The 11349-nt window shown below is 33.2% G+C and overlaps 1 protein-coding gene across 1 annotated transcript in view; it reads left to right on the top strand.

Moving 5' to 3' along the window:
* Positions 1 to 343: 343 nt before the first annotated feature.
* Adam18 (ADAM metallopeptidase domain 18) overlaps positions 344 to 11349 on the top strand; it is a 78891-nt gene continuing 67885 nt past the window's right edge. Inside the window, exons 1-4 of the mRNA XM_058573112.1 lie at positions 344 to 389; positions 5410 to 5429; positions 8230 to 8366; positions 10905 to 11088. Coding sequence (XP_058429095.1) covers positions 344 to 389; positions 5410 to 5429; positions 8230 to 8366; positions 10905 to 11088 — 387 coding nt within the window. The remainder of the gene's footprint in view (positions 390 to 5409; positions 5430 to 8229; positions 8367 to 10904; positions 11089 to 11349) is intronic.

Raw genomic sequence — 11349 nt, 5'->3', positions numbered from 1 at the left:
TCAATATATGACCTCTGGCTCATCCCAATATTAGCACCACTTTAATAGGGCTATTTACTATAATCACTTCTGAGCCAAGCTCCATGCTATTCAAACTGATAAGTAACAAAAACTTGTTGCAATTGTTCTCTGTGGTTTCTAAAATTCAGGTATAAACCTATAATAAAGTTCTGGAATAAGCCAAAAAAATTAGTTGGTAAACTTAGTAAACTTATTATTTCCTTATTAAGTGGGATAAAAGCAGGAGAAGAAGAAAGATTGGGCAAATTGGTGAGAGGAAAATTGGGGGTGTAGCTATAAAAGGATAATTTACACCAAGATAGAAAGGATAGATATATGAATAATGGTATTTGAGGTAATAGACAATATTGCAAGAGAACAAATAGGAGGTAAGAGAAGAGGTATAAACTAGAGCTATGGTAACAAAGATAGGAAGATTGATTCCAATTAATGATTTAAAACATTAAATGAAGTACATATAGATGTGTTGGAGGTACACTGTTGACTATTGGGTTAACAATTCCCACTCTACTTAAGGAATTATTTATCTGATCAAAGTTGACATTAAAGTTGTTTATAGTATACCATGTCAAAGTAAAGAAAATTCTTGTTGAATCATGGTTTGGATTTCACTGGAGTTTGGACATTTAGCAGATGTCCATCAGTTTTGCCCTGTAGATCTCTCCTGAGTTGCAGTGGCACAGGAGCCAATTCCCTAGTTGCTATGAACCTCCTACCAGAAGATTCTGGTTTGTCAGCTCAGGGAACTGCAGCTGACTGCTCAGAGGATGGAGTGTTGTGAGCTTGGCTGTTTCTATTGTGCAGAAGTTCAGGATGCAGGCTCTGAGGTGCCCAATGTTTGCTGTGGTTCATTGTGTATCTGTTCCTGGCTACTGGATGCTGCTCAGAGCTTAGAGGGTCTAAGTGCACTTTACAGCACAGATTCCCAACACTTGTTAGATCCCTCTGTTTGTAGCAAGGGGGAGGGAGAGAAGTTTTTAGTGATTTTTGGCTAGTAGTGATCCTTCTAGATATTTCTGGGCAGATTCTTTAGAGGTCCCACTACAGTTACCTGGGAGTGGGATGATGCCATGATGACTTAAGGGGGTGACTGGCTGGCTGAGGGCTCCACAAGATGGCTGCAGATGCCGGACTCAATTTTCTTTCCACAATTTGTTTTTAAGTTGGTTGTGCTGTTTTAAGGACCCTTATGTTGCCATCATGCTTTAGACTTTGCCTTTCCAACAGTTTTTAAGTAGGTGAGCTAAAGAGAATATACACTCCCCACACCTTTCTCTGTTGCCTGTCCCCCTTCTCACCCACAGGTTTGGATTCTGGGTTAGGGCACTTTTGAGTTTGTTTTCTCTGAGTTTGTATCCTATCTTTCAGTCTCTCCAGGTCTCAGACTGTGCACTATTGAGTCTTAGGGTATTTTTTTTTTCATCTCTCAATTCTGCTTTTCCTTTGCTGCCTCTTTTCTGTGTTGTGAAGATATTAGGAGTTACTACCTAGATCAATTCTGTCATCTTCCAAATCATGTTGAGATATTTTAAAAATTCCTTTTAGGACTCAATATTTCTTTCAGATTGTGTTATTTAGTTTTCTTGTATTCATAAATTTTTCTCATTCTCCCCTCTTATTTGCCTCTGGTTTTATTTCATTACATTTAGAACAGATACTTGGAATTATATTGATCTCAAATTTGTAAATAGAGATGCTCCTTTACTTATGATGGGATTCTATCATGATGAAGTCATTGCCAGTTAGAATACTGGAAATGGCAAATGCTTTTATTACACGTAAGCTATGAAATATCATAACTTAAGAGCACAGTACACTCTAGAATATTAGTATTTTACCCTTGTGGTCACATGGCTCACTGGGATATGTAACTCACTGCTTCTACTCAGAAGAATATAATAATGAGGAAATCCACTTTCACCACTCTTATTTAATATAGTACTGGAAGTCTTAGCCAGAGCACTTATGAAGACAAAGAAAGAAAAGTCATCTAGATTGGACAGGATAAAATTCAGTTATTCATATTTGTGGATGACATGCTCCCATACATAGGAAAACCTAAATACTTAGTCATAAAGTTACTAGAAATTAACTTAGAAAAGAATTTAGTTAAGTGTCAGGATAGAAACTCAACATACAAAAAATGGTAGTATTTCTATATAGAAATAATGAACTTGCTGTAAAATTAAGAAATCAATCCAGTTCACAATAGCTACAAAAAATAGGATGTTTAGGAAAAAAGCTTAACCAAGAAAGTAAAAGATTTCTGAAAAACAATATACCACTAATAAAATTATAAAGGACACAACATTGCAAAGAAATATTGTGTTCATGAAAAGAATCATATTATTTAAATGATCATAGTATCCAAAGTAATCCATAGATTCAATGCAATTCTGTTCAAAATTTGATAACTTTCTTCATAGAAGTAAACAGACACTTCTCAAAATAAGCCATAGAAATGGTGAACAAACACTTGAAAAAATGCACAGTTTCAATAATCAACAGAGAAATACAAATCAAAATCAAATGAGATATCATCTTACCACAGTGAAAGTGGCTATTATCAAAGAGACAAGAAATAACAAATGCTGATGAGAATGTGTAAAAAGAACTCTCATACTCTGTTGGTGGAAATATAAATTTGTAAAGACTTTATGAAACATAGTATGGAGATTACTCAAAAGACTAAAAATAGAACTATTCTATAATCTATCAATTCCACTACTAAGTATAGACCCAAATACAATTAAATCTTTATGGCAAAACAAAACACATTACTTGAACCTCCAATTTTTCCAGCAGTATTCACAATAGCCAAAATAAGGAATCAACCCGGATGTCCCTCATTGGATGAGTGGATAAAAAAATGTGCATATTAGCACACATGGATACTACTTATCCATAAAAAGGATGAAATCTTGTCTTGTGCAGCAATGTGCATCTAACTGGAGAATCTTACATTGAGTGAAATAAGCCAGACAGAGAAAGACAAGTATCACATGTTTTCAATCATTTACAGAAACTAGTAGGTCAACATGTAGAAGTATGGAACAGATTGGTGGTCACTAGAGACAGAGAAGGTTAGGAGGAAGGGGACAGAAAGAAATTGAGAGTGACTTTTAAGGACTGAGAAGTGTGCTGTGGAGGAGAGGAAAAGGGAAGCTGAGGGTAGAAGTAAAATGGATGGACATGATCAATGCACAATGATTACATGTATGGAAATATCACAATGAATCCCATTAAAGAGAGAGTATGGTACTACATATCACTAGCCTGGGAAGAACTAAAACTCAAACTTTGAAGTAAAGTTTCTACCGAAGATATAACATTTGTTCACCATCATGAAGTCAAAAATCATAGTTTAAACTTGGGAGGCATAAATTGGGGATTGTTTGTACCTTTTTTGTGACCAATGTGATTTACCTTAGACAGTGTTTTATGTGCACTTGAGAGAAATGTGCTATTGGGTAGAAAGTTTCACACACACACACACACACACACACACACACACACCTCATTTGGAATAGTATTGTTCAATTGTATTCTTTCCGTACTGGTTTTTAGAAATGTGATATTCAAGTTTCCTACTACTATTATATTGCTCTTTGCTCCCTCAGGTCTATCATTGTTTTGTGTATTTCAATACTCTAATATTGAGTGAATATGTATTCATAATTGTTTTATTTTTTCTATTTAATTGACTGTTTTATCATTAGATAAAGAGTTTAATTATGTCTTGTGAAGTTTTTTGAACTTAAACTTTATTTGACATGAGTGTAGTCACTTCTGCATACTTTTGATTAACATTTATTTGGAATGTCTGTATCTTTCCCTTCACTTTTAGGCTGTGTATGTCCTGAAATCTGATATGTCTTTTTTAGACAGCATATTTTGTGAAGTATTGCCTTTCTTTGTTTATTTTTTTCTTCTTTCTTTCTCTCCCCCACCCTCTCCTGATGATTTTGGTTATTGTTATACAGGTGTGTTTTGATTCTTTTCTCTTTGCCTTTTCTATAACTATTGTAAAATTTTTATGGTTCCCGTGGGGTTTTCACTGAATCTTTTCTATTTATATCAGTTGTTTTAAGCTGATAGTTTGTCTTTAAGAATACATAGAGAGTTATTTATACTTTTGTATACTTTTATGTTCCTGTTTAGGGTCTTTATTTAAGCATGAAAAATTCCTTTTAGTACTTCTTGAAAGGCGGGTCTACTGGTGATGAACTCCTTAACTTTATGTTTGTCTGGGGAAGTCTTTATCACTCCTTCATTCTTAAAAGACAGCTTTTACAGGTAAAGTGTTCTTTGCTCTTTTTTTTCTTCTAATACTTTGAATATATCATCTTCCTCTCTTCTCACCTGCAAGATTTCAACTTTGAAATTCACTGAAAGTATTACAGAAGCCTTCTTGCACGTGACAAGTCACTTTTCTCTTGGCTGCTTTCAAAATTCTCCTTCTCTTTGACTTTTGGAAATTTATTATGTATCTTGGTGTAGGGTTATTTTGTTTCACTACATTTGAAGATTAGGGGCTTCGTGAATCAAACTATTCATTGATTTTACAAAATTTGAGTAAATGTCTGTCATTATTTATTTAAATATTCTATCCTCTCTCTTACCTGTTACTCTGTGAAACATACACATATATACTTGGTGGTGTCCAATAAGTCCTATATGCCTTTTCTCACTCTTTTTATTTTTAATTTTTGGTTCTCCTAACTGGATAATTTTAAATGGTCTGTCTTTAGGTTCTTTCTTCCATTTCATTGAATATGCTATTAAAACTCTACTAAATTTTCCAGTTCAGTCATTGTATTTTTAGGCTCCAGGATTTCTGATTCTTCTAAATTTCTACTTCTTTATAATTGTTTAACTTTGCTTATATATTGTTTTCCTTAGTTTGTTTAGTTTTCTTTTTCTACTTTCATAGCTCATGAAGTTTTCTTAAGAGCTTTATTAATTCTTTGCCAAGGACTTTATAAATTTATATCCCTTTGACATTATTGCTGCATCTCTATTAATTTCTTTTAAGAAGTTATATTTCTCTGATTCTTCTTGACTTGTGTAGCCTCACATTGATTCCTAAATATTTGGAGGATTAGTCACTTTATTCATGGTTTATGGACTGGCTTCAGCAGAGAAGAACTTTTTCTAAATAGCGTGTATAAAATTTTGAGAGATGTCACTAATCTCACTAATAAACTAATAATTCTAGTTCATGAATGCATCCACTTCTCTCTTCTTATGCTTTGCCATTCTATAGAGCCATACAATGTGTGATGATCACCCACTACTATTCCCTAGAATGGTGACTGAGGTGCCAACATGATGGGAGCAATCTCTCCTGAAGGAGCAGTCTCAAACCAATAGCCGAGATCTACTGAGATATACATGCTACCTATCAAGTATGTTTTAAGGACACATGATGGAAATGGGACCACATGGGACACCTGTTTCAGTGGCCTATAGGCCATTGACTGGCTGTAACTCTCAATTAGCTAACTAACTGATAGGATCTTTGGAAAGGTTGGCTGACTGGATCCATGTGCCAGTTATTGAGATCTGCAGGGTGGTCATGTGGGTACCTGACCATTTTGTTTGCTCTTAGTAATCCCCAGGTGATCTAGTTCTTCCTGTACCCTCAACATTATGGGTGAGGCTAGATAGAAAATCCTGTTGAAGTAAAATGCTTATTTTGTTCTCTTTCCCATGGAGTAGAACATAGCCTGAGAGGATGTCTCCTAGGCTTAAACTGTGTCAATTTGGAGGAGGGTTGTTCAGGTGATATAAAACTCTTTTTCTTACCCTTTTCAATGTGGCAATTCTGGGAACTTTTCCCCAACAGGTTATAAGGGCTTCCAAACTGAACCCTATTAATAAGCTATTAAAATGATTTCCTATGGATAGTTGTTTAATTGGTATTTCTCTGGGAGAGTGAAAGTTAGATCCACTTGTCATCTTGCTAACATCAGTTCTTTCATTTTTAAAAAATTTGTTTTATAAGAAAATTTCTTGTTTATGTTCAGAACAGCAATTTTGTATTTTGGATAATAGCTCTCCCCTCAGTTTATATCTGTAGTCTTTAAGTTGTGTTGAGGCTGTTCCATGCATGAATGTGTCCAGATACCATCAGCAACTTGGAGACAGAATTTGGAAAATCCTCACTCTGGATCTTTCCCTTTTTACATTTCTACATACCCAGAGCTATCATTTTCTCATACTCATATTTGACTCTTCCCAGGTCAAAGGTGGGAATTTTTTTTTTATGAATACGTATGCCATGCCAATTCCAAATGTCTCCATGGTAAATGTCAGAAAAATTATACTCTCTACAATTATTTTTTTTGAGCCTGATTCCCATCTAAATAAATTTGCCAGCTTTGTTTAATTCTTCAACATTATTGAGTAGCTGCTTTTTGTATCATGCGCAAAGGAGCAGAATTTATGTGTCAAATTTCTTTATTATTTGAAGCAAATATTCAAGTTAATGCTAAAGATTGCAATCTCTACAAATTATTTGTATATTCCCTTATTCATTTTTTTCTCTCTTCACACATACATCATATCTCTTTTTAAAACGTGTTTTAGTTGTAAATAGAAAAAAAAAAAAAAAATATATATATATATATATATATATATATATATATATATATATATATATAATTTTAATGATATTGAGGATTGAACCCAGGGCCTCACACATGTGAGACAAGCACTCTACAACTGAGCCATAGCTCCAGCCCTCTCTTTAAAATCTATAGATGTTTTTTATTATTCATACTAATTATTTTTATCATCTCATTTTCTTGAACAGTTTAATTAGGATTATTTTATTTTGAGGGGATCTCTTTTCTACATGACTTTATCCTAGAGGCTTACTTTCAGTTGGATAACTAGAGAAGTAGAAGACCATCCCCTCTCTTACCCAGCATTGACCGTCCAGCTTCTGGTTTTTACATCTTGCCCCAAGATGTAAACTAATGCCTCCAGATGTAAACCTTATGCCCCCAAATGAGATCATCACTCATGTCCTGTTCTGCTTTAACTTTCTTTCAAATTCTAACACTGGGATATTTAGGCTCAGGTATTACAGTATATTAGGGAATTATACCTACAAATGATTTTTTCTATACTGCTAGATGCATTTTTTTTTCAGTCATACACATGCATATACATACAAACAATATTTTTTTTTATTTTTTCTATGTATAAATTAAAATTTTCTACTATAAATTTCTTTTTTTGTTTTAATTAGTTACACATGACTGTATAATGATCTTAACATATCATACATTTGAATCAGATGGGGTATAATTTCTCATTTTTCTGAGTGTACAGGTTACCAATTCACATAGCAAAATTAGAAATGCTGTAAGAATTTTATTTGTAGTGATTAAAGAATATGTAAAATATCATTAGAGTTAAATAATATGGAATAATATATTTAAATATTATGAAATATATTGACACTCTGCCACCATTTTAAATCATTTTCCACCTCAAATTTCTTTATCATGGTTGTATTTATATCCCTAGCTTCTGTCCTGTCATTTCTTCCCTTCACTCAGACCATAATTTATTAACTGGTAGCCATTCAAGAACCCTGCCCATATTTATATTGTTGGGTCATCTCCCAACCTTAACATATCAGCCTACATACCAAAGAGGTTTTTGTAACTGCCTTATATTAATATTTTTCCTTATACTCCTTCATAAAATTCTCTTTTGAAGTATTTTGTTTTCTTCAAGAAACTTTTAATGATGTGTTTGCCTTTAAGAAGTTTGTTGTGGATTTCTGCTTTTGTTTTTCTCCCTTTCTATAAACTCTAGGTATGGATGAAGTCCATCATCTATACAGTGCTTGACACATAAATACACTGAAATATTTTAATTGCATGAATTGATTAAAATGAAATATTTTACATTGCATCAAAAATAATGTGTTCAAAATTGCAAAATTTGTGCATACTATATTTTAAATTAGTGACTGACATAGTTAATGTTTTATACTAGTTCATTTTACTTAATCAGTAAATTAGCACCAATATACACATCAATGAAAATCAAAATGAATGATTATAAATTGTACTTACTATAAAAAGTATTTAATTGTAAAGTTTTATAGAAACAAAAATGTTTCAAGCTTTTTGTTGTTTCTGTGTTCTTCTACTAAAATACTCTTTTCTTCAATTGTCTTTATTTTAGTATCCAGATGCTATAAGTTTGGAGGGATTTTCAGTTATTATAGCTCAGCTGCTTGGATTTAATATAGGATTAACATATGATGACACCAATAATTGTTCTTGCCCAAGAGCTACATGCGTAATGAATCAAGAAGCAGTGTAAGGCTTTTTTTTTCTTACTTAATTTCATATACACATTCATGAGGTTGTTTCTAAGATCTGATGAATGTTTTAAATCTTTCATATTCTATCACAAGTTGGAAAGGTATGTTATACTTGAAGAGAATATCATGTGTAATATTTTTTTCTATGTGGCCTGAGAGTGTGGAAAGTGATATGTACTATTATTAAGATATTTTCACTCAAGGGAATTAGAGGGATAAATTTGAAGTTGATGAAAACTATGGAATATTGTGTAAATACATGATGCTATTGCTTTTTTGTTGTAGTCTTTGTTACTCAAGACAAAGATATCTAACATCACCCTTAGTAATAAAACAGTACTGGCAACTTTGGCTATTATACTGAGGGAAAGAAAAAGAAAGAAAGAAATATCTGATGAAGAACAAACTGTCCTTAATTTGTGATGTTATCTTGCCACCTTGAAATATCAATAGAATCAACTTACAATTAAGACAATAGCAAAATAAAAACTCATTAGGTAAATGGATTTAGAAAATACTGTTTATATCAGCACTAAACAAATTAGATGAATTACTATACAATTGGTATTCTTTGCAGTAAAGTTTTATAAATTTAGTATAGTTTTCATGAATAATTTATATTATATTTAAAGGCACCTGATAAATTCTTGAGAGGTGATAAAGTTAGTAAATAGAGCAATATTTTGCAGAGTATGAGATGGAATTTGTGATTAAAGGAAGGATTTTATATATGGAAGACACTATATACCATCTCTAGACAGGGAGAAATAAATAGAAGACAGAAGCAGCAATAATGTCAGATGCAATAATTAAGAGTAAAATCACAGAGGATGGAAGCTGTAGTGCATAATATAGGGGCTAGTTCTTATTAGGACTGGGTACATTTAATAATTGTGATGGGGATTAGAAGAATAAATGTGTAGAGAGGTATGTAGTTTAATTAATTGCAGGTGTAAAGATGATGGCAGTTTCCTCTGAGTGAAAACTAAGAGCTGGGTATGTAACATCTCTGATGGAAAGTGTGAAACAGTTGTTTTGGAGACTGGAAATTGAAATGCTTTAGGAAACATGCTAGGATTGTTGACCATTTTGAAACCCTCAAATTTGTGATAATAAACAATGTGAATTCAAGCATCCTGGTTGGTTGTTTTGGTTGATTTAATATCAGTTTTTGATTAGTATATTCAGTAAAAAGGGAGTTAGTTTTTTTCCCATATTAAGTCCATGGGATTCAGAAAGAGATCTGTAGTATAAGCTGCTTTCTCCCAAAATAATTGTATTTCAAAAATTATTCCCCCGATCATAGAACTTTGGTTGAGAAATCAACGTATTTTGAGACAAGTGCCCTGGCTTACCTTATTCAAATTATCTTTTAGACCAGAATGTTAATCTAATCTGCAGGAGATGAATTGTTTTACATTTTCTTTCTATTGTATATCAAAATTATGTATACCTAGGGATCAAATATATACATATACTCATGCCCCACATAATGACTGTCCATCAACAATAAACTACATGTACCATAGCAGTCCTATAAGACTGTATCACCTGGTGATGTTGCAGCCATCATAGTTTGGATAAGTACATTTTGTGCTTGAACAATGACCAAAATCACCTATTGATGCATTTCTCAGAATTTGACATATGAATGTAATAATTTTTTCCAACTTTCAATTGGTGTCTTAGTCCATTTTCTGTTGTGAATAACATAGATAGTAAGTTTTACAGAAAAGAAGTTTATTTTAGCTGACAGTGGCCAAGGTTGAGGGGGAACATCCATGGATGGCTCTCCTGAAGGCAAAGTCCTGAGGCCATGCAGGTCACCACATGGCAAGAAACTGGAAGAGAGAGAGAGAGGAGAGAGGAGAGAGGAGAGAGGAGAGAGGAGGGAGGGGGGGAGAGAGAGAGAGAGAGAGAGAGAGAGAGAGAGAGAGAGAGAAAGAAGAAGAAGAAGGAGAAGAAGAAGAAGGAGGAGGAGGAGGAGGAGGAGGAGGAGAAGGAGAAGAAGAAGAAGAAGAAGAAGAAAGGAGGGGAGGGGAGAGGAGAGGAGAGAGAGAGGAGAGAGAAGAGAGAGAGAGAGGAGAGAGAGAGAGAGAGAGAGAGAGAGAGAGAGAGTGTCTCCTTTTTTTTTTTGGTCTCTTGCTTTTCTCAGAAAGCCACCAGTGTTCAATTGAGGTGACTGCACTCTGCTGACTATCTGATTTTAATTCCCTTTCAAAGGCCTTAATTTCTGAATACCATAGTCTGATTATGTTTGCACCTGCTTAATAACTTACAACGGATATTAAAAGGCAAGATGATTTTGTAAGGTACCAAACATATTCAAACCAAAGTAGTTTATAAGAAATGCTTTTGGGGAAAATACTAAAGTTAAGCAATATTGAAATGGAAATTTAATTATGGTGATTTAATCTCTTATAATATATAAATTTTTATATGCATCATTATATGAGTTATATGATTTGTGTATGGATGTAATATTTTATTAGCAAGGTTTTTTTTTTACCTGAGGAATATTATTTCATTTTAGGAGAGCCAGTGGTGTGAAGATATTTAGCAATTGTAGCATGTATGAATATAGGAATTTTATTTCAAATTTTGAGGCTCCATGTCTTCAAGACCTTTCATATTTGCAACCATTATATAAAAATAAACCAGTTTGTGGTAATGGAATTTTGGAATCTAATGAAGAATGTGACTGTGGTAATGAAGAGGTAAGCAATAAATTTGAAGTTTGAGAATAATTTTTACATTTCTGATGAAATATAAAACATGTTAGTAATGGTATACATAGAATGATATATGCAACTATGTCTTCAGTTAATAACAGATATAAAAATGAAGATAAATGTAAATGAATCACTTTCCAACACCACTTGAAATGAGAAGATGTGTATGGTGAAGGCTTGGTTTATCAAAACTGTTGCAAATTATGCCTTTAAATAGGTTTGAATATATAAGAAAAATTAAGTCCT

This window comes from Marmota monax, unplaced genomic scaffold, assembly GCF_021218885.2.
Source record: "Marmota monax isolate L192 unplaced genomic scaffold, Marmota_monax_Labrador192_F-V1.1 WCK01_AAM20220418_F8-fsc00871, whole genome shotgun sequence".
Lineage (NCBI taxonomy): Eukaryota > Metazoa > Chordata > Mammalia > Rodentia > Sciuridae > Marmota > Marmota monax.
Note: the sequence above shows the minus strand (reverse complement) of the source record. Positions and strands in the feature narration are given on the sequence as shown.